The following is a 27,414-nucleotide window of genomic DNA, read 5'->3' on the forward strand; positions in this document are numbered from 1 at the left end:
GTTAGTGCTCTATAGTATTGACCTTTAAAACATACAGAAAAAACTCACTTAGCTTTTAGATTTAGTTGGTTTATTATTAACTTTCTTATACAAAACAAATTCGATTTTTACATTTCGCAAAAGATGCTTCAATAATAATTATTACTTACTAAATAAGCTCCTAATTACTTGTATAATGTGTAAAAATTGTTTCGCATTTTGTATAATAGACATGCCTAATCGACGTGTCCCTACTTTCTGCACTTGACGAGGAACTCATTTTTGGGTTGAAATATACAGTAATATAATTAGCAAATTATTCATAATAATAAATTGGGCAGGCACCTCCCCACCAGAATGCATTTGAGTTATTTACAATAACACTTTCGTAATGTTGTGCGTAGGCTTCCAAGTTTCGCATCGCTAACCTATCTTAATGTTAGATTGAGACTTAGGCTAACTACAAGATATTCCCTTCGATAGTTGCGTTGATTGATCGATGCATCGACAAAAGGCACTCCCTCTGCTGGGCCGTAGAGTCCTGCGTCCCTAGTCGAACTTCTCCTGGTTGGGCATACAGATGAAGAACTTGGAGCACCACAGATTGATGGCCTGCGAGGTGTCCGCCAGCCATTTGACCGGATTGTGAATGGTCAGATAGTAGACCGGAATGCCAGACAGTATAATGATGGTTCCCAAGCCCACGACGAAGGGCTCCTGCTTGCACGAGGAGATCACTAGGAACAGGCAGACGATCAGGTAGATGATGGGCAGTGCTAAATTGACCTTGATGGGTCGCTCCGTCTTGGGCTGCTTGTAGCGCATCCACAGCAGTCCGGATACCGAGATCAGCGTGAACAGCGCCTCCACATAGCTCACGTAGTTGATCAGCACATAGATGTCCTTGATGAAGAGCAGCAGCAGGGTTATCAGGCCCTGAAGGATCAGCAAAAGAGAGAAATAATATTAATAAACAATTTTAGATGTAAAAGAAAATAGAAAAGGCGGCACTTTTTGGCATGTTTCGAGGATTGGAAAATAGTCCTTCTCCCAAATGATGACTTGAGTATTACTTTAGCAGCTTCTAAAAGGTTCCCATAGCTCACCAGGAATATCAGCGAAGGCACAGGCGTCAGGCAATTAACGTTGATCAGCGAAATGGCTGCCGGCAGGTGACCATTCCTGGCGCCCACGAAGAAGAGTCGGGACGATGCGAAGATCGCTCCGTTCAATGAACCAAAAGTAGAGCAGGCCACTGCGAATGGCATAATCCAGGAGAAGAAGCCCAGCATCTTGTCTCCGAAGGTGACGGCCACGGCGTCCGACGACAGAATCTCGTCCGGCGAGAGCACCGAAAAGTATGCAATGTTCGTGATCATGTAGATGATCGTGACCACCGGCATGGAGATACAAATGGCCTTGGGAAGATTACGGTAGGGATCCTTCAGCTCCTCGGTCACGAAGTTAAGGTAGTTCCAGCCGGAGTATGAAAAGAGGCCGCTGTAAAAGGCCAAGGCTATGTAACCGGGATTCTGATGGCCCCCCGAGAACGGCTTTTCCCACAGCTCTGTATTGCCACTGACCAACCACCAGACCCCGGCGCCCACGATCACCATCAGGGCTACTACCTTGGTGCCCGTAAAGATGTCCGTCACACGTGTCACCCACTTCACATTGTAGCAGTTGATCAGCGTCAGCACACCTAAGGTCAAAGATCAAGCAATTAGTCAACACCATAGCCTCCCAACTGATTAGCTATCAGCGGATCTTACATATCATGGCAGCCGCCAGCAGCTGAACTGCCTCGATGGGCGCCTCGCAGGACGGCCAGAAGGGTTTCAGCAGATACTGGGCGAAGGTCAGCGCGGTGATGGCATTACCCGTGGGCACCAGAATCAGCAGGGCCACCCACAGGTAAAGGAACGCAGGCAGGGGGCCGAAAGCAGTCCCTATATAGGCGTAATCTCCCCCAGATTTGGGTATCATCGTGCCTGCAAGTAAAGAATCATTGGTTAAGGAGGAAAAATAGCTTGGTGTCATAGAATACTATCTTCATAGTTTTGAGAATTTTACATATGTACAGGGAGAGTCCAAAGAGAATCATATTTTAAGAGCACCTTATAGGGCGCCAGTATTGATCGAACTGATAAGCAAGGCATAGTTCCCCTAATGCTCAGAAGTATTTGCCTATCTAACGAGGGTTGTTCAAACAATTACGTTAATAACATTTTAAAGAGTAACAGTAGGATGTGTTTATCATATCATCATATAAAATACTAGCATTTGCATATCCAACGAGAATTGTTTAAACAATTAGGTGAATATCATTTTAAAAGTATTGGTTCATCTCAGTTTTAGTGATAATTTTAAAGAGGCAGTTATATTAGCCATTCCACTTATAATCATTTAGACGAGTTAGTACATTAATAATATTTGTCAATACCGAATAAATTTATAATGTATCAAACAAACTGGAAAGATATTTTTTTAAGGCTCTAAAAAAGAGAATTAAACAGTATGCCTTCCTTAGTACGTTTTTCTAAATTAAACTTAACTCAAAAAATTATGCTAATTTGTGTCTGCCGAGTTTATGGTAATAGGTGTCTGTCAGGTTTGTTGTTAAAAAAAAAACGTGTTTGAATGACTAAGAATACTTCAGTAAAATGACGTAAAAAAGAGAAAAGACAGAGCAGACTTCTTGGTTCTCTTAAATGTGTAGGATCTTTTGGGGTTCAGAAAAGATTTCAAAAAGAGTACAAATTAAAGTTCTCAATGATTGCGGATCCTGAAATTTTTATTCTTGCAAGTCTAAGCTAAGAAAAGGGGTTGTAAATTTTGAGTATTCCCAGACGCATTTCATTTGAGAAAATCAAGACGCAAAAGCACACAGCCTTAATCTATTCAAAAAAATAATTAAAAATATTGACAGACAGAAAATAATAAAGTGAACCAACAAAATAATTACTTCATTAAAAGTTTACAGATCTAATTCGTTGATTATTGAATGTTTTGTCTGGCTTAGGGACAGTCCCTCCCCTACTTCAAAGCTAGTTCCTCATGGGGAACTGGAACTGCTTTTGTTGCGGGCCCCTTGAAGAGGTCGTCTTGATGGGACCGCTCTGTTTTCCATGCCTGTAATGTGTCTCCATGGTAATTGGTTGGAGTAGCTAATCTCAGAAGATTCTCACAGCGGGAGAGTTGACTCAAAGGTCATAGTCAATTCCCTATTTTGTTCTCTTGGATCTGGGCCGTTTTTAATTGGAACTCAACTGAATGCTCCTGTTCTCCTCGAAACGTTTTAATTCACAATGCTTCTTATTTATAGAATTTCCAAGTTCCAGATGTCGCTTGAACTCCTTATGAACCCCATATGTATATTTTGCAATTTATATTATGGATGGAATTAAATTTCAAAAGTTATAAAGAAGTTTTAGCTTTTGATATATTATTAGTAATTTACGCTTCAAATTTACATTACAGCAATAATACTTTATTTGTTGAATGTATGTACTACAAAATTTGCATTTTTATTCAAACTTTTAACTTTTTTATTTGATAAAAAATTATATCTCAATATTTTAAATATTTTTAAAAATGTTCTTTTGAAAAAACTCTTAGCTGAATAGTAAAATGTATGCTGCTGATTTTTCTCTGTGCATCACTAGTACTAGCTTTTCGGATAATCTCTTGCCTTAACCTCTTTAGCAGATTTCCCTGACTCAAGCGTTCTCGACGAGACGAGCTCTTGCCCCACATTTTTGGGTTGTGCTGAGCTCGCCACAGGTGCTTGTCTTACAGCCATGTAAACAACTCCCCCACCCAATGGCTATGCCATATGCTGACCCATGAAGTGCTGTCATCGGCGGGAAGCAATAACTGCCAGCGCCGCAGGGCATTGTTTTTACTGGGCGTGGGCCTATCGTCGGGGAGGGAAGGCGACAAACAAAAAATTCCGCTTCCACGGATCATTACTCACCCAGTTCCGCATAGCACAGGGCGCCCACCATGCTGAGCACACCGCTGAGCACCCAGACGATGAGGGACTGGCCGATGGAGCCGGAGTGCTGCAGCACGCCCTTGGGACTCACGAAGATGCCGGAGCCCACGATGACGCCCACGATGATGGCCACGCCGTCCAGCAGGCCGATCTGCTTCTTCAGCTTCACCCCGGAACCCTGGCTGCCGCTGTCCGCCGCCGAGTTGTTGGGCTCCGCCGGAGGAACCTCGAACACCTGGCGGGGTATCAGGGAGTCGCTGGCCTGCACGCGCGCCATTTTTGGGAATATTTGGATGTGGCTTTTTCTTTGTTCCTATAACCCTTTAGTGTAATTATATTTTTTGGGGTAACTTTCACGGTTTGTTAGGGCTGGATTTATGTGCACAAGTCCATTGCCTTTATGGGGATTTTCTTGCAGTTTTCTCGGTTTTTTTTATCAGCTCACTCTTTGTGCCAGCGTGGAGCTTCGAATACAGTTCAGTTGGCTCCAGTCCACATGGTTTTTGTGTTGTTTTCCGACTTTGGTTCTGTTTTGTTCGGCGCTTCACTTACGCCAGTGCCTCTTCAGCACACAAACGCACACACTGGTCGGGGGCGATAAGGTACATAGTATGGTGACACACGTGGTTCTATTGTGCTCCCGGCAGCGGCATCTCATTCAAGGAACCGAAAATGGTGTCGCCTGTGCCGGGGGTTTCGTTTGAGAAAGGTTTCGAAAAAGTAACTACAAAATACCGGATGGACCGGACCGAAGCGTACCGCTCGCCGCACGCTCTGAGTTCAAACTAAGTTTGGAATATGATTTTACCCCCCTTTATGAGCGCTGTGTGCCGCTCTGCCGCTCTGCCGGTTCGGCTTGGGCTTTGCATTCGCCTGGTCTTGTTTTTTATTGAGGCAGCAGCTGCCTCTCGCGCGCTCTTGCGGGCCATAAACATCTTACCTGTTACCTGTAGAAGGCGCTGCCTCTGCCGCTGCCGCTTTCCACGGAAACATCCGCCGGCCCATTTGGCCATTTGGCATGATGCAAGACCGCTCAAACGTTTCGCCATGCAAGAAGTTTGAGGCGTTTCAGTGCCAAAAATAAAGCACGTGTGGCCACCTAAGAGAAACTCCCCGGCACTCGCCTCGCCATCTCTTAGGTTCACCTCTCTTCCGCCTTAGTCAACGACCTTTGGGGTACTTATCAGCGGAACGGGGACACTTTCGGTCCTCTAATCTCCTAGCCACTCCGTTGTCAGTCTGTCCAAACACTGGCTGAGCCATGTGCCATTAGAAATTAGCCCGCCGATTCGCGGAGATCTTTAATGGCAGCCGATTCGCCGGCTTTGTGGGACAAGCACTGCGCACCAGTGCCACTTGCCACAAACTATTAATGTTTTATTTCGAGGTGATCTTTTAAAGGCACTGCATATAAAGACTACTCGAAATATAATGAAAAAAAATTTTATTATTAATATTTAGTTTCGAAAATGCTTGTGTTTTCGTAAACCAAGTGTTGAACACAACAGCACAACCAAATTAAAATTTGGAAATACGTCTAATACCTATGCTAAATGTTAAATATATCAGTCGGTATTTCATAGACAATACATTATAAAATTAAAAAAAATATCTGTTTTTTAATTTTAGTTTAGAATGTTACAAATATTTTAAATATTAATTTTAAATACATATATTGGTGTATTCTTAAATGTTTTCCTTTTAAGTATAGCCACCATAAGATACATTTTGAATACACCACGTGCGACATCTTAAGAGCACTGTCTACTGTATTCCTTTCCGATTTCCGGTAAAATTAAAATTTCCCCCAAGAGGAAGTGGTTGATAAGAAACCCTTCAGCTAATCTAAGGGGGTTCATAAAACTGCTATGCCATATCAGCGAATCAAATGTCAATTAACTATATAGCCTTACGTATCTGGCTTTGTAAGCCCACCGCAGCTAAAGAGATTTACGGATTTATGATCGAGGTGCAACGAGGCACCATATACCCTACTATAAGGCTTCTTTTGTTGCTCATTTGGCTGAGAGTACTCCAGTAGATTCGGCGGTCTTTTATGCGCCTTTGTACTCATTAATGTGGCCTGTAGAGCGTCGAATCGAGCGACTTTTGTCAAACACTTGAGCGGATTATCATGAAATGTAGTTTCAGGGGGCAGGGGGACATCGCCAGGCGCGTGCATTTGACATTTCAAACTGTGATAATTCAATTGTGAAACGTGAACCTTTAGTACCCGACTGACTATATGGATTAGCCGCCCATCCGTCTCCAGCCCGCCCGCTGGCCCGCCATAAAAAAGTACTACAAATACTAAACAAAACAAGTGTAGCGCCTCCACACATTTTTAGTAGCTCAGCTCGCGGGATCATCGGATCATTTCGGGACCCGTCGAGCTCCTCCGGTAATCTAATTGTAAAAGACACACACAGGGCGCTGGTGGCTCGCCGGAGTGGTGGTGTCTCCACAGCCGCAATTACAGTGGTTTCGGGGGATCAGTTCGGGCCCCCGTTCGCGGTTGATTAACTGTGATTCCGTGTGACTTTTATTGTCGCCTCGTAGCTGCGGGATATCAGCTTGCATACCGCTTTGAGGGGTATACTACTTTTGGGATGAAGTTTGTCATTCATATTTCCAACTCTGCTAGAGAAGTAGCCCCTTCCTGACTCAGACTTAGATATAATTCTGACTTAGGTGTAATTCTGATCATCTTATGATATTTATGTATTATTTTTTTAAGGGATCCCCTTTAAAATATATAGTTTTTAAGGGTACTGCCATGGTTTTCACAATAGATCACTAGATACCAAGGACTTTCTGCTAGGGTATTCCAATCTTCGAACTCAGAGTTAACCCTTCCTTTCTTGTTATTTATGATGGATCACTTCCATATGCAATTTTCGTTAATATTCCGGTGTCGCTTCCATCATATCATGCCACGAGTCATGCGTTTTCACGATCACCGTTCATAGAGTAATGTAAATGTACTTAAATTTGCGTCTGATTATTGTACGTTTTAATTTTTAGATGTGATAAAGCGTATTCCTTGTTATTATATCTTTAATTCACTATTTGCATTGATATATATTTTCACAGAATTTTATTCCCCGGGGGATTACGTTTTAACTTTATATCCTTGAGGGGGAGAACCGTAACCCATTCGCACTGATAACCCGCCACAGACTGAGTCCGAGATTTCCATCAGCGGGTCGCTCTTCCGAAAAAGCTTTAATAAAATAACACAGCACAAAGATAAATATGTATATCCGAACATTTTTATTTTGTTTTTAGAGACAATTGTTTGTTACTGTATGTGTGGAAGTCGGAGGTGAACGCCAACGGACAAAAACATAAACAAGTGCTTGCCTCTTCGGAAAAGCCCCCAGTACGCATGTTCGATATGTTCTAAGAGAACTGGGGATTGAAGAGAACTCGCTGCAGTTGCATTTCAGTGCACTCAGTTCTTAAATACAGATGGGGTTGAAAAAATAACCCTATAGCTTGACCTTATTACAAAATACCCCTCTAATTTGTTAATTTTTTTATCGTATCTATTCTAATCTTTGATTTTTAAAAGCATACTTAAGCTTAACTCATATTATAAAACTATTTCATCTTTGGATATATAATATATATGTTAAAGTATTACAGGCCATTTGAATGCTTTTGAAGGGTTTCACTTCGAACCTACATATCCGCTTCTATTGTGTTAACCCAGTCTGTTGTCAGCTTTGTTCTATCTTTAGTCAGCGTTCGCCTCTCTCCTTTGCCTTTGTATATATAGGACAAGTGAAGCAGGACCGCCCCATGGGTTCATTGCTCCTGGCTGCCGAGATGAACGAATGAACGTAATTTTTCATATGTATTTACTATTTACATAAACAGCACAACATTTCTAAATTCTAACTAATCGCCCAGCGCCGGCACCTTGAAGATCTTGGCCGTGTTGTCCTCGGAAACAGTCAGCAGCAGGTTTTCCGGCGCCTTATAGACAAACTCGTAAATGTGATAATGGTGTCCCGTCAGCGTGAATTTTAGCGATCCCGTGCGAGCGTCGAATGCATTCAGATTGCCCTGCGACGTGGCCGCCAGTATTGTGTTGTCGTTGAGCCACTTGATCCTGGAAAAAGTGATAAGAATTAGCTCTCTTTTTAATGTGTTTCCCAATTTAATAGTTGGTCTCACCTTATGACACCATCGTTGGGCACTGGATTCTCGCATATCGTTCGTAGCGAGGATTTCGCATAGTCCCAGATGGATATTCGGCCGTCCAGCGAGCCGCAGGCAAAGAGCTTGAGATCGGCAGAAGAAGGAGCAAAAGCCAAGCATTCAATGCCGTGTTCCGACTGAACCGTGTTAACGGGTCCGTTGTTGGTGCAGAACAGCATTTTGCCTAAAAGGAAAGAGATCTATTAATATGGTTTATGCTTTAAAGGGAATGGAAAGAGTCGGTTGATGGGATATTTGTTAGGATCTCTCACCTGACCCCTCAGCGCAGACGTAGAAGGGCGACTCCCTCTCGCAGGCCACCACTGCGTGCGTGATCTCGCCGAATCCCATGGGATGCTGCTCGTTGACCTCCATGAGCACCTGGCAGCTCTTCAGATCCCACAGTTTCACGGATCCGTTCATGTAGGCGGTGAACAGCTTCTTGCCATCACCACTGAGCTCTCCAGACTCGCAGCGCGACGACTGGCCTGGCAGGATCTTACAATCGCCGCTGGGTATGCGCCACACAAAGACCTCTCCACTATCACTGCCCGCCAGGAGGATGTGGGCAGCCCGGTGCCAGAAGAGCCAGGTCATGTCGCTCATGGAGTAATCCCAGACCTTAGTCAGGACCGGACGCTCCTCGCGCTCTTCGCTGACCTTGAAGGCGAACAGTTCGCCGGACAGGTCACCGGTGGCTAAGTAGACGCCATCATGGCTAAAATGCGCTTCCGTGACGGTGTCCTTGTGTTCAGTGATCTCGTAGAGGACGTCGCCCGTGGAGGTCTCCCAAACGTAGGCCTTGTCGTCCTCGCTGCCCGTCACAGCCCAATTGTAGGAGGGGTGCAGACTGCAGGCGAAAACAGGAGCCGTGTGCTTCTTGAACGTGACCTCCGCCTCGTCCCTGATGTTGGCTATCCGCTCCCGGTCGCGCAGTTCCTCTTCATCCAACTCGTCTTCATCATCATCGTCGCCACCGGCCATGGCAAGTCGCGCCTCCAGCTGCTCCAGAGTCACCTCCTCCAAGTCGTCGTCATCCTCTTCGAGCGGCTGGTCCTCCAGCTCAATTATCTCCTGCAGTTCATCATCGCCATTGTCGAAGTCCGGCCGGTGAGGCGGCGTGTTGTCCCGCATCCTGGGGGTTTCTTTCGTCCGGAATTAGGGAAAATTGGCTAAGAACAACAATTGAGCGTCACACGTGCTAATAGGGATGGGACACCGGAACTATCGATAAGTATTTCATATTAGGTCAGGCTCGATTGACAGGTGAGTGTCTAGGCTGGCAGGAGGGAGTCTCCGCTAGGCCACGTAAGAGCCTACGTACGTAACAAAAAACTGTTAAGTAAAGGTAGATTTTTAAAAATTTAATTTTATGTTCGCTATGATTTGTATTTTTGGTTTATAATAATTTTTCAAAGTAACCTTTCAAGAGGCGAATTCTTTGTTGTTATCTAGCTAATCTAACTAGTTCTTTTTACAAATGATTAAATTAAAAATAATGCTGATTAAGTGTATGACAACATATTTATTTTAATTTAATTGGGGTGTTAAATCAGCCTCGTTTTTTAATCTTAGGTCGTTTGATAACCTTTCTGTTTGGAGTTCGTTTAAACGCAGACCTTGCACTCAGATTATCCCTGACAGTCTGGACTCTTCCGATTAGTTTATCCACAGAATCCAGAGCACCAAAATCACATTCAGCATCGCATATGTCTGCCCTGTGCTCGGTGTTTTCGATCGCATTGTCCAGGTCCTTTAACTGCTGCTCCATGGCCTCGATGCGGTCAGTAAGTTCCTTCTCATAACTCAAAATCTGCTTCGGAAACTCCAAGGCAAGTGCCTCAAGTTTACTCAGTTTCTCGTCATATTCCTCTGGAGTTTCAATGCCTGCAGCTAGTTTGGCAAGGCGATCATCAACCCGATCTTGTTCCTTTTTCATCTCCTCCCTAAAAAGATTTATGTTTTTTAATTGCTCTTCAACTTTCTTATCGAATTGTTCCTTTTCAATTTCGAACTTTAAATGGGTGTACTGCAGTTGCCTGTCCAATTTGTTGATGCCATTCTCTGTTAAATTGTCAATATCCCTTTCTAATTGATCTATCTCCTGTTGTATATTATTTGGTTGTGATTTGCCGTGGATCTGCCTCGGTCTATAAGGTTCCAGATCCTTTTGCTTATCCAGCATTTCCTGAAACCGCTTTCTGGATATATCGTCTTGTAGCTCATGATAGGCTATGGTATCACTTTTAGCCTTATCTATGTTTTCCAAACGCGCTGTTATACTTATAGAATCATTTGTACAAAACCTCACCGTACTTGAGTTCTTGAGTTCCATATCAAAGTCTGACTTACCTTCATTACGAGTCTCTTTAGTTGTGGTCTTAATAATAGTGATATTAGCTATTACCGACGAATTGTTTTTAACCATTTCGTTTACTGCCTCAACGGTTTGTCTGAGTTTTGGCCAATTTATGGAGTCTAATGAACTCATATTATTGATTTTATATTCTAAATTTTCCACTTTTGAATGTATTTTCTTAACAAGTGTGCCCTTTTGAAGGCATTCTTTTTCGTACAAGGAACTTAGTTTCTCAAGATTTTTATTTTTCAAGATAAGCTGATTTTCCATCACTAAAAGTGTTTTGTTGGTATTAGCTAGACTTTCTTTTAAGGGATCTATTAGTTTTAATAAGTCCTCAAGTACATTTTCAAGGTTAAGGCCTCTTAAAAGTGTTTCTATGTTGTTAATCTGTTCTTTTTCTTCGGAACAACAAGTATCCCTATTATTTTTATTGCCTACAGAACTTTCTATTTGACGAAGAGTATTCAGCTGACTTAGAAGAATGTTTTGGAAGTTTTTCCCCTTTTCAAGCAATGGCTGGTAGTCAGAGCTTGGTTTTTGTGAGGCTAAATCGTTAATATTACCTTCAAAATGGTTTTTTACAACGTCCAGCTCATTCAAAATGTTGGGGCAGCACTTCCCTGTTGAATAGTTGGCACCGCTTTTTGGGTACACCTCATTGATAAAGTCCTCAAACCTTCTTTTAAGCCTGGAAAGATCCGAGTTTAAGTCAGTGTACTCTGGTTTGGCGGAGGGTTCTTTGCCCTGCAGTTCCCCCAGGAAGTCTAGGCCATCGTTTATTATTTCCAAGCGATCTCTGATCGAATCGTAGGGACAGCATTTCTGACTGGCGTCCTTCTCAAGCTGTGCTAGAACCTCTGAAAACCTCTTCATACTTTGGCCTAACCTCAAGGTAGCGTTGATTTCGCCAAAAATCCACGTGCCGAATGTACTGTTTATACCGCAGTATTCACCTTCAAACTCTCTTTCATCATAACCCGATGCATTTGATCCGTCCTCATCCGATGGCTCGGTTGATTCTTCAGAAATATCGGTTCTGTTGCACCAACCTTGCCACTTGCCAAATGCCATCTTGGTATTCCGCCCATTTTCGGTCGTCTCAATGACCATGAACAGATTTTGGATTAGGAACCTGTCGTCAATGTACTTCTGCCATGTGGCGGCCATTTCCCAAAACAGTTTTTCTCCATAGTCCGAGAGGCCCGGCGGTATGCAATTTCCCTTCCTGTACTCAGCCTTTTCGTCCTCCCTGACCTTGTTTTCCCCCTCATCTACATCGGCGTAATCGGGCGCCTTGTCCCAGACGTTGCGGCAAACCCTAATTAGTTTTATGCAAAGCTCATACTTCTCGATGTCGCCGTTAAAGATTTTATAGGCAACATCGTCTCCTTTCTGGGCTGCCACCAGAAGCAGGTATATGATCAGAGGGCCTAAGCGAATCTGCGTTAGAAATAAGTCAGTTTTTGCTAGAATAGCTGCGTATAATCTATAGAGGGTGGAATATTTTACTTAAAAATCAGAATAATCTTGTTAAAAGCCAGTATCATTTCGAATTCTATCGATCCAAATGTTATGTTAGTGAAAAATGTATTGAAAGAACGGATAAATATTAATGTTTCTAACGTTTTCTTGGCTCTTAAAAAAGATTTCTATGACGCATTGCAATGGTAAAATTTAAAAAGAAATCAATTATAATTGTTAAGCACTATGGGTTGTATTTTCTGAATGCCTCGGGGATGATTTCTTTTCACTACTCTCTGGATTTTTTCAGGGGTTGGCTATTTACCATGACTTGACTGCTAACTTGGCTGCTTGATTTACATCTGATTGCTTTCATTCTCCGGGACCCATTACAGTCTGCCCCCAACTCCACCTGGGCAACCTTTTCTAATTCAATTCGAAATGGCCGGGGTGCGGAGGGACCTGTCTATTGTTACCCTCTTCTAGGGTCCGGTGCATTTATTTTTGTTTAGGTGCACTTCGGTTTCGATTCCCACGGTTTCTTCCGTACGTGTCCTGCGCGTGAGGAGCGCACGCATAACGTGCGTTCCCATGATTTCATAAGGAGGGTTCTCGAAAGGAGTCACAGAAAAAGGAAATGATTAGGGGAAGCAATTCTAGCAATCCTCCTACCTGCTTAATTGTAGGGGTTTTATTGATAAGACTCGGGGTAAACATTAACAGGAAAGAGATTTATGCCAAACCGGGTAGATATGATACTCTTTTGGGTTTCTTTTGTATTATCTTTACTTTTTATTAATATTTATTCAAAATGTTTATTTTTTCTTTGAAGAGTGTGATAATAATTTATACAAATATTATATTATTCTACAAATATATATTTAATAACACAAGATTTGGGATATTTTTAACTACAGCTATTTAAGTTCTATAAATTAAAGTTCAAAATTATTTGATCACAGGATAAATAATGTATATTTCACCTTGATTAATTTGTACAAATATGAACTCATTTATGTATTTTTAATCTAAATTCCTTAATGACAAAATGTTTTATGTTCACAGGCATATCAAATTAACCAGCATGAATCTGTAACATTGATGGTTGCACTTTTTGTACATATTATAATAGTTATTTAATTCCCTTGTTTCTTTCTATAGATTGTCAAATTTGCTCTGAAGGGTCCCCCATTGCAGGGTGTTTAAGGAGCCCATACTTTATATCATCGCAGAACCGAGTTCCCTGATTTTTCTATGCGTAAATAGTCCCGCATCTGATTGACTTGGTCATGAACGGTCATTAAACTGCATTTCCAGAGGGGCGTAGAGTGCTCTTGTACATCCACATGCATATACGCGCTACGTGTATCTGTATCTGCATCCACATGTGAGTGCCTGTGTTTTATGTGCGGAATGCACATAAGCCCCACTGGCGAGGGACGATTCTTGTTTTTGGGGTCCGCGTCCGCGTCCGCGAGATCGTTAAAAACGAGTCAAAGTCAAAGGAAGGGACGCTCTGGAGTGAGAGGTGCGCCGAACCCTAGAGATGCTGCCGAACGTGCGTGTGGAAGAAGATTAAACGAAAACAAATCACACCAACAGCACAAAGGAGGCAGCAGAGTCAAAAGACTTTCCAACGGACAGTGCAGTTCAAAAAATAACTGATGGATTTATAAATTTATTTTTTATTTAATACTAATACAAATCTTATCGAAACAACCAAGGAATTCGGAACTCAATAATTGACTTGCTCAATTTGTAAGGCTGTTCAAGAAACCTTATCTTTAATATCAATCTGATCTAAAATACATATCGACTTATTTTCAAAAATTCACTTCCACAATAAAAAGTTAAATGATAAATCAAAGCCTTTAATTAGTTTAAATAAAGTATTGCCTACTATGTGGATACTACTAACGTGAGTACTATAAATTTGTTTGTAAATTGTAATCAATTGTAAAATATGTAACAGTTGGTCTAAGATTAAAAAAAAGTTTATTTTTTTTAGAAGCCTGGAACATGGTTATTTAATTTTTTAATTTATACTTTACAAGCTCATTTTTCTGGAGTTTAAAATTTTAAGTTTCGACTAAACTGTTAATAATACCCGACAATTCCTAAAACTTCTTGTAGGAAGTTATAATTTATACTTTTTTAAATATATTATTATAATATTATGAATATTTTAATATACATTTTTTCTGGTGTTTTGTAAGCGATTAGAATTTACACTCGCTTTCTCCCTAAGGTAGGCAAGGTATTTGTTATTAATGGACCAGGAACGTTTTAGGATAATTCATTTTAAAATACAAGACAAGATACGCTTTAAGATACTTTTAAAATTTCCGTTTATCAGTTTTTATCTGTACCTGAGTGCATGACCAACACCGCTTTCTCTCAGTGCAGACGAAACGAATGACCTGAAGTAAACAGAAGATCGTGCGAGGGGAGGGTAAGAAGTAAAAAGTGATAAACATAAAAATGGGTAGTAGCCCGTCGACTGTAGATAACCGAAAAGGGCCCACAATAAATGCTTGATAACGAAGGGCACACACAGATACACCCCAGGAGAGCCGGGCCAATGCAACGGTGTGCGTGCGTGTGAGGCAGAGTGCGCCGGTGTGAGTGCCAGTGCGCTTTGTTTATCTCTATTTACGCGGCAGCGGCGTCAACGTCGTCGGACGTCGCGAGTCGTATAAAATCCGGCGATCCGCCGATCGGAGAGTCAGTGCTCAATGTAAACCGTTACCGATCACATCTCCTCATCTCGCGAAGAACCACCCACTCCCACTGCCTCCCTTCGAGGCGAAAGGGCGGATGGCGGCGAGCGAGGATCGTCGCAGCTTTAAACGCGCTCCAAGCGCAACCCTACGTAGTCCTACGTAATCTTGGATGGTACAGAAGCTTTAAAGACCGCTTGGCTCCCCCACGACCCCCGGCACCAGCCATCAGTCCACCCACTCGCAACAGGAGGGCAAGGACATGGTCGCGGTGCCAGAGGAACGGCCGGAGGATCCAACAGGACCGGGCTGGAGGAAAGTGCAATGGTGACCTGGCGGGACACAAGAACTCGAACAGAAGACTCCGCTTCGACTGCGTCTCCCGCAAGGTCAACACCCCCACAATGTCATGTGCAATATTGGTTGATTTTCTATTGACTGATCTGTTATTCACTAGTTTGTTGTTGGTTTCACGTTCCTGGAACGTTAACTGTGATTGTTACAACCGCCTAGGCTAAGAACTTGTTGTTAAACCCTTGTTATGTTTGAGAAGCGAGATTTTACTATTGTAAGATCCGCAGACTGCGTTATGTTTAAGAAAGCAACAGCGTCGCGTCACGTCTTCCACTACCGCTAAGTGCAATCTAGCCTGTAAGAAAATTAGTTTTTCCTTTGTTGAAATAAAACAGCTCTTCATGGGAAAGCTAAGAAAAACAATCGTTGGGTGTTTTCAATCTATGAGATATCTTCGGTACAAGCTTATTTTACATTTTCAGCAGCATAGTTTTACGGAACCTGGGAAACAAAGTCATTTTGGAAAAGGTAATCAAGAAAGTATCCTTGTATCTTCGTCTCCAAAATATCTCTTGGCATCTACCAACAAACGCTGCAAGCCTGATATCAGGCTACACTACTTAGGTCTTCAATAAAAAATAAATTTTGGATAGTTCCCTCACCTTTTTTCACAACTAAATCCAAGTAATATTGAAAAAGAATATTATAATATATAATATTATTATTCCAATGTATTATATTTCCTTAATAAACTGTGTAGGTTGCAAGCCTGATATCAAACTAGATTGCTTGAGTTTTAAATTAAAAATAATATTGCATAGGTCCCTCACCTTTTTTACAACTAAATATCGAAAAGGAATATTATAATAATATAAAACAATACATACAGATATTTGGTGTTTATTTATTTATTGTCCATAAACCCTTAATTTCTGAGATAAGTACCCTTGTTTTAATTCATCTCTACTTGCTACCGGCTTATCCTTGATATATCCTTTTTAGAGATGTTTTTGTTTTGTACCAAACACGATTAAGTGATAAAAAGGTAAAAGACTTTCTTTTGCTCCCGACACGAGGCACATAGCTATCAGTTTCTTGTCTGCATTTACAAATCTCTGAGATTGTATAAAATAACCCAAACAGAAACCATTAGGCTGTTATCTAAACCCTCATATGGTAAGCTGCTGGTGGTTTTCCTCACCGTTTGCCACACATTTTCGGAAATCTCAGCCGTATCTTTGAGTAAACAGTAAACAGAAACCCAACACATGTTTGGGATCGTGGGAATGTCCCGCATCTCTAGAGGATCTGCAGACAGGACTTTTCGCATGTTTGCCCGAGGCAGGACCACATGTTGTATAGTAAACGCCATTGTAAATAATAAGAAATATAAATTCGTTTCCAATGTTTATTTCAGTTTTTTTGTTTCAGTTTTTGTTTACAATTTTGCCTCGTAAATCCAAACAATTGGAACCCTTTTTTTGACCAGCAAAAAAGGGGATAATTGTTGGAATGCCTCCCGCCACGTGTTTATGTGGTGACCCCAACCGCTTTCTTCGGAATTTTCAGTGGTTGAGAAAATCCGCAAAGCGCTGCCCAAGACCGATGAACCCAGAGTCGAAGTGCCCAAACTCTGGAGTACCCATCCCGCTGGAGAGCCGAGCTCCAGGCCAGTTGAAGTTGTCCCAATTGAAAGTTGAAAAACCCCATTGTTGATCAAGGTTGAGCTAGCAGCTCCGGCCGATTGGTTCAAGCCTGAGCCCAGCGATCCAGGAAGTTCCACTCGATGGCATAGGGCTCGCAGGCCTTGGGTTGCACCGAGGTCCAGAAGAAGGTGCCGCCATTGGTGCGGGCGAAGTGGACGGGAACGTAGTAGTCCTCCTGGTCGATGGTGTGCAGCTCGCCGGAACCGTTTTCGTTGTAAACGATGACGGCATCCTCCTTGGCGCACTGGCGAATCTCCTCGATCAGGCGGTGCTCCAGATGCTCGTTGGCCATGTTGTCCATGTCGTTGCTGAGCCACTCGAACTCGGCCTCCTTCTCCTCGGAGGCGATGTAGGAGCTCCGCTTGGGCTGCTCCTTCTTGAGGCTGAAGAATTGCCCCAGAATGGGCTTCAGCAGGTTCTTGAGGCGACGAGACGGTGACACTTTCGACTTGTACATGGTGCTGATGGTGTTCTTCTGCTTGCTGATGGCGGACATTAGATAGTTTTCGTAGATATTTTCGGTGGTGAGTGTTCGGAGAATGTGTGCTGAGATGTGATCGCTTCGACGTTCGAATGCTGTGTGATGCTGCTTCTAAGATCAGAGGCGCTATTTATACCTTCTCGGCGGCCAGGAGAGGTCCTACAGCATCTCAGCCAATCGCAGCGCTCGAAGGGCAGGCAGGTGCAAGGATCCGAAATTTCACACGTTCGCCAGTGGCAGCAGGTAGGTCCTGCAGGACCTGAGATCCGAGATCTTGTGCGAAGCGTGGGAATCTCGGGCCCATTTCTCCATCTCCTTGCAAGACAATTATCCCCCGGAGGAATCCTTGGCGTGGGAACAGCACATTTCTGGCCTTCTCTCGGAGACCCAGTTATTGTTTGGGCTTGGGTTGGGTTGGGTTGGGTTTGTTGTGCCAGTTCGTCAGAAACATGTCGATTCTGTAACGGAAAACCGGCTACATTCTAAGCCAAATTTACCCAAATCGTGCACTTTCATTCTTAGGTTTATTGTTTGGCCGATTAGTGATGGCATCGCAAAAAGTCCTTTGAGGCACGATCTTGAGAGTTCTCACGTTCGGTTGGGGATTTTTGATTATTTGAGTTATGCACTTGCCATCTATTTTCGTGTCACGACAGGGGGTTCCACTTTTTGGTCATCTCTAATGCTCACTTTTTTGGTTCGTACCCTCAATTAATTGAATGGGGGTTTACTTTTTGTGAATGTATCGTATTATATCTCATTTTTGTGGGTTGAAAATATTGTTCATCTCACATTTATATTTACAGCTTGTGAGAACCAGTAACTCGTGTTCTAATGGCACTGGATAATAACGAAATATAAGATTGTTGACAAGGTTTGTGTTTTGATCTTTGGGGTGCCGCTAAACATGCATGTACAAACTTTTTTTTGGCACACAGTCTATCATATTTATTTAATGATACAAATGCTTAAAAATTTGCATTTAAAACAATGTAAAAAGTTGATAAAATATTACTAAAATAATAACCATTCCCACAATATATTATTTATTGAAATCTTAAATGTAAGTAATTAGGTACATAATAAAATTAGGTGACCTAAAATTATTTTATTACTTGCAAAAATTGTAATTCATTTTTTCTACACTTTATTTTTAAAGCGAAGAGTAAGTAACATACTAAGTCAATTATTTTAGAATATGTTAATGTTTTTACCCAAATGTTCTTCTTTTTCACATTTTTATGAATTAATATAATGATCTTATTTGCAAAAATTCTCAACTCAAGCCAGTTCTCTTATGCCAAACTGTACCTAGATGTATGCTTTCATTAAAGAATCCGCACCGACTACCTATATGTAATACTATTTACATAGCGCACACCCAACCTTATGTACGCACATTCCCCCTTTTGGTAACGCTGAAAGATCGAACTGATCCGTGCGCCTTTTCGCATTTATTATTGAGATAGGATTGGCTCTGTGCCGCTGCAGGGCCCTTGTTTTTGTTTATCATCTCGGGGACCGGGACCGGGACCGGGACCCTCTCTACCTGTTCCGATGCAATTCGAGATTTATTCTGGCCAGGGCCCAACCCTAAGAAGGAGCGCAGAAAACGAAAATCAGAAATCGCCTCGAGGCAACAGGTTTCCCCGGCTCGCTCCGCTTGATTTGTTCGAGTTTTTCGAATCCACAACAGGTTTTGATGCAAAGGGAACAGGTAAAGGCTTTTTTTGAGCCAGGGTTCTTAGGGTCTGGCTGGAGGCGGGGTAAGAACGGTTTTGGGCTTACAAATTCTTGGAAAACCTTCGAGGAAATCAAAATGACAAAGGGGAAAGTTCGAGTAAGAAATCAGAAATGCAAACAAGTTTCGATATTCATATTATGTATTTATTCATACACTTAAACGTAGATGGAAGACAATGATTAAAGCTGGTTATTTATGCATTCTAGATTGTCCACTTGCAGAGTGTGGAGTTAAAGCTGCGGCGGATGTTTAGAGACCGATTCCGTTGGAGTCTTTAAAGCTGTTGTCAGGCTGTTGGGTTTTTGGAGTTTTCCCATTTTCCTCAATCACAGTTGGACAAGCTCGGCCTCCAGTTTCTCGTTCTGGGCGTTCTGCAGCTCCTCCTCGGACATGGGCAGCGGGAGTTCCTTCGGCAGGGTCTGGCTCTTGAGCTGCTGGTGACCCGAGGTCTTGAAGATTTTGCAGGCCACCTTGAGGATCTTCTTCACGGCCTTGGCGGGGGTGTAGGTCTTCTTCTGGCAGCCAGTGCTGTAGGTGGTGTTCATCAGCGTTTCGTAGGCCATTTTTGCAGTTCGGTTTTTCGACTTCTAGTGGCAGATAGAACTTGACTGTTCAACGTTGCGATTGAATGTGATGTGCTAGTCGGAATTCGGCTCCGTTTTTATACCCGACCCTGGCGAAACCAACCCCTGGCGACGACCAATCAGGACGAGTCCTGGCGCAGGTGTCTTTCGGTTTCTCCAAATGTGAGAGTCACGCATTCCTCAACTCTCTGCAGGGAGGATCGGCTCGGGTCCCTTTTTCGGGCGACCCTTGCACGTGTGCGAAGTAAGGCCACAGTTTTCGAAGGCCCTAAATAAATCCCTCCCTGGATTTCTTCGTGGGAGAGTATAATTTCAGTCGAATACTGATCGGACGATGCGGCAAGCATGCACAAATAACCAAAAAATGGGAAGAAAAAACCATCATCCCTTTTTCATGGGTTCGGGTTGGTAATTTGAGTGGTTTGTTTGCGGAGGACTCGGCTCGAATTTATGCCTTGATTAGTTTTTGGCTATTAATTGTTAATAGGCTGACAGTGGAGGATAAAAGTGACAGACCCTCGTTAAACACATGTTGTCGGCAAACGAAAAATATTTACACGTCAACATTTCATTTTCGATCAGCACAGGTAGACCGTGGTCCTTTCGAATACAGTGAGCAATCAGTTTGAGGTCCTTATGATGTTTCTAGATTTTCGGATTGCTTTGGAGTCGAGATGGCCAGTCTTTACTGTCCTCACACTTGATCCTTTTGCGTTGTCTTTGTTCGTTAGCAGAATTCAAATTTCATATCGTGTCGAAATCCTGATTTCACTGTTTATTGCAGAGCAGGTTTCTCCTCTAAAATCTGCCCAAGGCTACGAAGATTTTTCTGGATCCCTTGGTTTTCTGGAACCGCTCATGAAGTATGCTTTTTGTGTCACAGGCTTCACTATCCCCACACTTGTCTCCTCGGGTTCCCTCTCCAATTTCTTCACCGAGAAAATTAAAATTTCGTTGTGTGTCGAAACTTAGATTTCGTCCCCTATGGAAATACTTGCCACTTGAAATTTCGGATACATTCGTATTCCAGTCGGGTAGGGTCAAGTGGTTCGGGGTGTAGTAAGGTAGGTCCCTGGGCTATCCACTTGGGGGGTGAATAACCAGGAATCTTGCATGTCTGTGGCTCGTTTAACTATTCCACAGGCATAATTCCCTATAAACACTTACAAATTTTATTTTGCTGGCGTTTCAAGTTTAGTTGTTAGTGTCAGGTTTCCTGAAATTCAAGCGCCTGAATGAAGCCTGCATAATTAATTTGTGAGAAAGGTAAAAGAAATTCTTTAAAAAAGGATTTTGTAACATTGATTTATGTTGCATTTTTGAAGTACAAGAAATCAAGTGTACATCAAATGAATTAATATTTCAATTCGTTAAAAAAATGCATTTCATTACGCACATAGGCAACGCCTATTTCATTGGAAATCGAAATTTGTAATATTGTTTAAATTTATTTATTTTTGGTTTTAATATATGATTTTAAAGGGATCTACATAAATAATTGTGCATAAAGAGAGTTCTAAACCATATATTTAGTCTGGACAACTGTTAGTCTTTAAATATTAGAACAAATTGGAGCACAACTAAAATAATGGATTAACATAAAAAAAAGATTCGATTTTTAGCATGCTAAAAATATTCAAGAAAGATACTTCTTAAAAAAAAGAAAAAAGTATTTTACAGTAAGTATCTAACATTTTTTGGTACAATTTTGAAAAAGTAAATTGAATCTATTTTAAATGTATTTTTCATGCTATAACATTTATGGTATAACATTTATTAGTATACAGACATACCCGCTTCTTGTAGCTACTATCATTATATATTTCTTTATTTTTCCGACTGCAATCACTTAAATTCGTACAGCATTCGGTAGCATCGATTGATATAAATTGTACTGAAATAGGAATGAATACTCACTGATTAGAATGCGGTTACCAGCATAGCAAGCCCCATTTAAAATCGATTTTTCCAAATCAGAATTGAGCAGGGCTTCGAATCTATTAAGAGATTCAGCCTGATTTCCAATGAGGTATATTATAACCATTTTTCCTTTACCAACTGTACCAGTATTTCTTGCGACGACCTGAGTAGAAAAGTTACCAATTTTCCAAGTAGAGACACATTTGAATTTTCTTTTTAGATTTTGTTTATTTCTTATACGATTTACGTTGTTATAGCTAAAATTTTACATGGAAGACAATGATTCTTAGCCTAGCACCTATAGGAAGACCCTAACAAACAAACATGGAAGACAATGATTCGGCTAAGACTAACTTAAGGCTAATAAGACACGAGGAATCACAATGAGTTTACGATAGTAACGCTTGTGAGAATTGAATATCAATTAGAGTTGTGTTTCCTTTGAGAGGCTAGCCCAAAGAATCCAATCTATGCCTAATATCACCCTGAGATTACGAACATGCGAAGCTGAACCCGCATCCATCCGAAGACCAATGGACGGAGACACTTGCACTTAAAGCTGCGAATTGGAGATTTTCCTGCTTGGATTGATTGGATTGGATTTTCTAGGCCTGAACCCATCGGTCGAACTGCTGGCGCAGCTGCTGCTCCTGGTGCTGGCGAGCTCCCTCGGCCGAGGTCCAGAAGAAGGTGCCGCTGGTGGTGCGGGCGAAGTGGACCGGGATGAAGGTCTGCTCCGGATGCACGGGCACGATGTTCTGCTGCTGACCCTGCTGCACGATCATGGCCACGTTGGTGGGGCACTGGCGCAGATCGCTGTACAGTCGCTGCTCCAGCTCCTCGTTGGCCATGTTATCGCAACTGGCCGCCGGGTCTCTGCGCATGTCCTCCAGCGAGGCGTTGACTGCATTTTGGTTCTGGATCTCGGCCAGCGTCTTCCGGAGCAACTGCTTCTTCTTCACCAGCCGCAGAAGGGGTTTGACCAGTTTCCGCAGACTCCGCATGGCCATCGTGTGCTGATCTGATTTCTGCTGCATCACCTTGCTGCTCTCAAACTTGTATTCCCGTGTGATGAACGACATGGTTATGGGGTTTTTCGAGATGGTAATAAAACTTGGGCTCTTGAGATAGTTGCACTCGGTAGGAGAGTTGGTAGTGTTCTGGTTTCCCTGCTCCCGGGCGGCTCCTTATATACGATCCGCTCTCCGGTTTCTCTCCGCGGGGGAGAATTCTCCCGAAGAGCAGGGGTTCTCTCGATCGGTGGGCTCGGCCAATGGGAAGGCAGACTGCAGGCAGGTGGTTGCACAAACTGAGAGTCCGAGAGACAAAAGAGAGGGAAGAGAAAGTTGCACTGGGATCAGGAGAAGATCCTTACCCTTGGGCAGAGAAGGTATGCTGGATTTTTTGAAGTTAGGATTAAGGAAATAGGTTTTAATAAGTAAGAAGTATAACAGCTTTTTTTAATATATTTATAATTAGAAAATTTTGAAAATTAAGCATTAAGTATCAAAAAAACATTTTTTTAATGTTTAATATTAGGGGATTGTAATTGTAATTTCATTTTTAAAACTAAGTCTTTAAATTTAGATACAAAGAGAGTATTTAAATGTATACATAAATTTAAATTAAAAACCCTTAAAAAATAAATTATTAATAATAATTAATTTGGCATACATAAATATATAAATACAAAAATACATTTTTAGTTTTGATAGAATATCATAATTATTATAATTTTTGAGAAAGTAAATAAATAAAGCAATTTTTTGTTAAAAATAAAACGAAATATATAATTTATTTTATTAACATTCAGTTAAAAGTTTATGCAACCAAATTCTCAATTTTCAACGTTTTCGATATAATTTAGCGGTTTTCAACCTAAAAAAATAACTAAAATATCTTACCTATAATACAAACATATGGAGCTCACATGACTCGAATGCTGGGTATTACCCACTCGAGTTGCTCATTCACTGCAGGTTTTTAACGGACTTTTCCGATCTGTTCTGGACCTTTCTGAGGCCCTCCCTCCCTCACCACCTCACTCTACCTGCTCGACTGTGGTGCAAAAAAGTAGAAATCCCTAAATCCCAAACGTAAAATTCCTAGGGAGAACGGAGCGGACAAGTCGAAACTTGTTGGAGAAATTCCGACCCGAGTATGAGGGGAGAAAGATTTTAAAATTCGACACACTATCCCGAAAAAGACGGAGGATATGGGCAAACAATGGATTGGCATATCTGTGAGATACAATCTCGCCGCTGGAAATACCCGGGCGAGCAAGGGACTTGTCCGTTACTTCATTGAGACGGCCCAGAAAGTGCCTTCATGTCCTTCCGTCCGATCGTCCCCCTCCCACTTTCCCAACCTGTAGGTAGTAGTCGAGCAAAGTAACGTATTTTTCGGGTACTTAGGATTGCGATGGAATGGGATGGGACCGGACCCTCAAGGTTAGTCAATATGCATTAATGCCGCGTTTTGGGAAATCTTGGCAGGTCCTTTTCAGCTCCTTCCGATCGCATTTGTTTGTCATTGTTGTTCTTTCCCGGTCCGAGGGACCTGCTCTGTTGATGCGTGAAAAATGTACGACGCGGGAGAAGCACGTACAGATAGAATCTTTAGGGTTTTGGTTTTTGGCTCGGTTTACGCATTTTACTGGAATTTCGTCGGCACTTCGTTTATGAGTCGCCCTCCTAATTGTTGTTTGCCCTTTTCCCTCGCCCCCGAAGGTTACTTTCATAGTTTTGTAACGGCTCCGAGGACTCGAGTTCCTCGTAACGGCCGTTTCGTCCCTTGGATGCCCTCGAGATCCCTAAGAGGGCACCTAATTGGCCCCCTGTCTGATTATTCTGCTCCTGATTACGCAGAGCTCCCTTGCTTTAAGGTTCTCCCCCTTGTTCCGCATGTAAACCAGTTTATTTTTTGCGCAATTTGGTGGTGCATATATGTACATATACTTATATATCAATTTCTTTTGCAGTTAAGAAAAGTCGAGGGGTTAATCTGGGCCTGCTACTTTTATGGCTGTCGGTGGCGCAAATACGTGACCTGATTTGACCCTCTCCACACGGGACACGTATCGCTTACCCTTCGGTCTTCGCTATCGGTTTATTAATTAAAAGCGTGTCAGGTTGAGTTTATTATGGTTCAAAATGTATAGATGACATTGCTCAGGTGCACTAATTAATAATGGGGAAAATATTTAAATGAGGAACATAATTTATTGAAGTTATTCTGTTTCTGTTGGCTGTCAAGTCCGCACTTATTTTCTTTTTCGATTTTTATTGGCTAAAAATTCAATTTCCTATAATAAATAGAGTAGTCTATTAGAAGTAAAATGAGCGATGTCACTACATGTATATGTTAACAGTTGCAAAATTTAAACATTAATACATGTAATGGGTAACCATGGAAATACTAAAAATTAAATTCAATTATTTTCGTAATCAATCAAATCGATAAGTTTTCCTATCTCTTAAAGGTTTGGTAAAGATCTGCTTTTAATTAAATTTAAAAATGACATATTCAATAAAATATTTAATTACTCGTAAAATTAGAACAGCAGGATATTACTAAGGCATATATTCGATTAAAATATCTTATCCAATTTTTTTTAATAATTGATTGCGACATAGTACTAATAGAACTAAAAAAAACTTCCAGTACACCGACAAGATACAATTTTGTATGTCATTAAATAAGTTTAATACATTTTTTTGGGGCAAACATATTCTGGAAGATATACTGAAAATATAAGACCTTATAAGACATACTTTTCATTTGTCGGCGGACTTGAATAGATAAAGAATGTTGTTGAATCCTAAAGAATCGATTGTTTTGGTTACTTACTGTACTCCGTTTTCGTTACCAAATAGGAACGTTTAGAAAAATGTTTTATTGTTAGAAAAGCAAAGAAAAGTGAAACACAATGGAATAAAGAGACTGCCGAACCCGCAGTCGCAGTGTTTACTCACGTGCAACAGTCTTGGGTCCTGAAAATATTGAACATGTCTGGTCATGATCACTTGGTACAATTCTGGCTCCAACCCATAGAAATTGGGTCTCTTATTTGCCGAAGAGCTCAGTGTTTCAAGGTTTTTAGAGTAAGGGTTTTCTAGAATCTTATCTGCAAACATCATCGGCCGATCTCGGCGATCTTCGCGACGATGATTGCTTTTTCATGGCTGCTGATGGCCGGCTAGTAGGCCGTTAACACACAACCTCCGTGAGGTGCATTAGTTTTGGGTCATTTTAGGGTTCGGCTCGTTTCGTTTTCGTCTCGTTTAATCCTCTTTTATCTTGCATTTCTGATGTGTTTGGGGTTTCTTCTTTTGTATCTCGCATTTCTACCTGCCGATGCTGTGCGTTTGACCCTTGCACGTGTGCAGCGATGGACCCTTTTGGAAAATGCAACAATGTACAATCCACGGAGGTGGGGGTGGAAGGGTACCGTATATGACCGGCGAATGCCACTCCAATCCAGCGTAATTGTGACCTTCCGGAAAAGGGGATTAAACGCCGCCATTGTCCAACTTTACTTTTTTTTGGCCTGAAATCAGAAACTCTCCCATCCACATAATGGTGAAAGGGTCCTATCAAATGCAAAGAGTTCTGCGTGTTCGGTTTCACTTCAATCCTACAAAAAATGTACCCAAAATGTAAATGTTTTGAATTGTAAGAAAATCATTCGAAGCGAAAAGAAGTTTCCCCAAAATAATCTTTTGAATAGAATTTGAATTCGAACGTGATGTTTTTGTGAGCGTGATTGATTGATGGGTTGGATTCGAATTATAAAATCAAATGAGACGATCCCTTAGAAGATTGCTCTTGGGGATGAGCAATTGAGTTTGTCCTTCGATGGTTTCGCCTACGAGGTGAGGGGTTTTATTTTATGGTTGGGTAATTGATTGTTTCTGGCCTTGGTTTTATTTGTTTTGCTATTGTAGAAACGAGTTTTGAAGTGCTCATAAAATTGAAATCCTGACCTATGTAAATGGGTACTTGGAATTTACTTATGCAATTACTTCGATGAAGTTTTTGTTTATTCGGGGGATGTGAGATTAACTGTTTTGAGCAAGAAGTTGGGTAAGAAACATTCAGATTTAGAAATAATATTATAAAAAATATTAAAAAATTATATATAATATAATTTTATTTTACATTTTGTGCTGACATTATTTGTTTGCCATTATAGTGAATAACTTCAACTATTTGATTCAAATTTTTTGACATATAAAAATGTTTCTAAGCCCAATATTTTTTTTGGCATTCTAAAAATCTGAAAACTGGGACTTAGGCAAATCACTTTAAGAACAAGGATTTAAAATTTTTGAACCCATAAATTTTTGGGAGAAATTCCCGCTGCGAATAGGCCAGAGTTTATAGGATTGTTGCAACTTTCACAATCTCCAAGATGGTTGACATCAACCTGTTGTGCGGCTTAGTTGTTCCCATCCTGTCAAGTGTGAAAAATCGCGCTCTTTGCGACAAAAGAGAAATCCATATAAATTCTGGAAAGGTTCTGCCAATTCCAGGAATGTCAGGGCGAATGACAAAAATGCCAGACAGTGGATAATTTTCCTGGCGCCGGCGTCCTGTCGTTCATTGTCCTGCTAACGACTCGAGACGCCGTGCGACACTTACCTGAATCTTAGCCAAAACCAAAGTGTTACCTGTACCCCTAAAACCTTATCGACAGAACTGTCGCTGGGAGAAACCATTTATTTTTTGATAATTTTTAATGGCGACACTGTTTCAATTACCTTGGAAACAAGGCCAGAGTCATTAGTGGTCCAAGGCATATTTAAATTCAAGCGGTTAAAGTGCATTATCTTGTCGACAATTCGGCTTGCCTCAATCCGCAGTTTAGGGATCGTTAGTTATCGTTTACTCTTATGGAGGAGCCACTCAAGTGGCTCTGGGCCAACCCCCAAGGAAAATGAAATTAAAATTTTCCACAC

The 27,414-nt window shown here is 41.6% G+C and overlaps 6 protein-coding genes across 7 annotated transcripts; all 6 read right to left on the reverse strand.

Moving 5' to 3' along the window:
* Nucleotides 1-53: 53 nt before the first annotated feature.
* On the reverse strand, nucleotides 54-7,113 carry LOC108035458 (Y+L amino acid transporter 2). 2 transcript variants are annotated; one of them, XM_044094932.2, is made up of 5 exons: nucleotides 7,093-7,113; nucleotides 3,956-4,560; nucleotides 1,752-1,970; nucleotides 1,086-1,681; nucleotides 54-915 (listed from the first exon to the last, which is right to left on the reverse strand). In XM_044094932.2, exons 2-5 carry the CDS (start codon nucleotides 4,251-4,253, stop codon nucleotides 529-531), a joined length of 1,500 nt encoding a protein of 499 aa, XP_043950867.1. In that variant the 5' UTR covers nucleotides 4,254-4,560; nucleotides 7,093-7,113; the 3' UTR covers nucleotides 54-528. The 2 variants fall into 2 exon arrangements, with proteins under 2 accessions (XP_043950867.1, XP_016966588.1); XM_017111099.3 differs by lacking the exon at nucleotides 7,093-7,113 and having other exon boundaries at nucleotides 3,956-4,763.
* Nucleotides 7,114-7,822: 709 nt separating this feature from the next.
* Nucleotides 7,823-9,400, reverse strand: LOC108035683 (angio-associated migratory cell protein). Its single transcript, XM_017111397.3, has 3 exons — nucleotides 8,455-9,400; nucleotides 8,159-8,366; nucleotides 7,823-8,093 (listed from the first exon to the last, which is right to left on the reverse strand). Exons 1-3 carry the CDS (start codon nucleotides 9,314-9,316, stop codon nucleotides 7,880-7,882), a joined length of 1,284 nt encoding a protein of 427 aa, XP_016966886.1. The 5' UTR covers nucleotides 9,317-9,400; the 3' UTR covers nucleotides 7,823-7,879.
* A 292-nt stretch (nucleotides 9,401-9,692) lies between these two features.
* LOC108034631 (uncharacterized) lies at nucleotides 9,693-12,381 on the reverse strand. Its single transcript, XM_017109569.2, has 2 exons — nucleotides 12,331-12,381; nucleotides 9,693-11,984 (listed from the first exon to the last, which is right to left on the reverse strand). Exons 1-2 carry the CDS (start codon nucleotides 12,379-12,381, stop codon nucleotides 9,735-9,737), a joined length of 2,301 nt encoding a protein of 766 aa, XP_016965058.1. The 3' UTR covers nucleotides 9,693-9,734.
* A 4,032-nt stretch (nucleotides 12,382-16,413) lies between these two features.
* On the reverse strand, nucleotides 16,414-17,304 carry LOC108034588 (enhancer of split malpha protein). Its single transcript, XM_017109521.3, has one exon. It carries the CDS (start codon nucleotides 17,219-17,221, stop codon nucleotides 16,769-16,771), a length of 453 nt encoding a protein of 150 aa, XP_016965010.1. The 5' UTR covers nucleotides 17,222-17,304; the 3' UTR covers nucleotides 16,414-16,768.
* Nucleotides 17,305-19,071: 1,767 nt separating this feature from the next.
* On the reverse strand, nucleotides 19,072-19,599 carry LOC108034698 (uncharacterized). The gene has a single exon (XM_017109639.3). It carries the CDS (start codon nucleotides 19,511-19,513, stop codon nucleotides 19,277-19,279), a length of 237 nt encoding a protein of 78 aa, XP_016965128.1. The 5' UTR covers nucleotides 19,514-19,599; the 3' UTR covers nucleotides 19,072-19,276.
* A 2,063-nt stretch (nucleotides 19,600-21,662) lies between these two features.
* LOC108034625 (enhancer of split malpha protein) lies at nucleotides 21,663-22,622 on the reverse strand. Its single transcript, XM_017109561.3, has one exon. It carries the CDS (start codon nucleotides 22,534-22,536, stop codon nucleotides 22,060-22,062), a length of 477 nt encoding a protein of 158 aa, XP_016965050.1. The 5' UTR covers nucleotides 22,537-22,622; the 3' UTR covers nucleotides 21,663-22,059.
* Nucleotides 22,623-27,414: the final 4,792 nt, after the last annotated feature.

Source organism: Drosophila biarmipes, chromosome 3L, assembly GCF_025231255.1.
Source record: "Drosophila biarmipes strain raj3 chromosome 3L, RU_DBia_V1.1, whole genome shotgun sequence".
NCBI lineage: Eukaryota > Metazoa > Arthropoda > Insecta > Diptera > Drosophilidae > Drosophila > Drosophila biarmipes.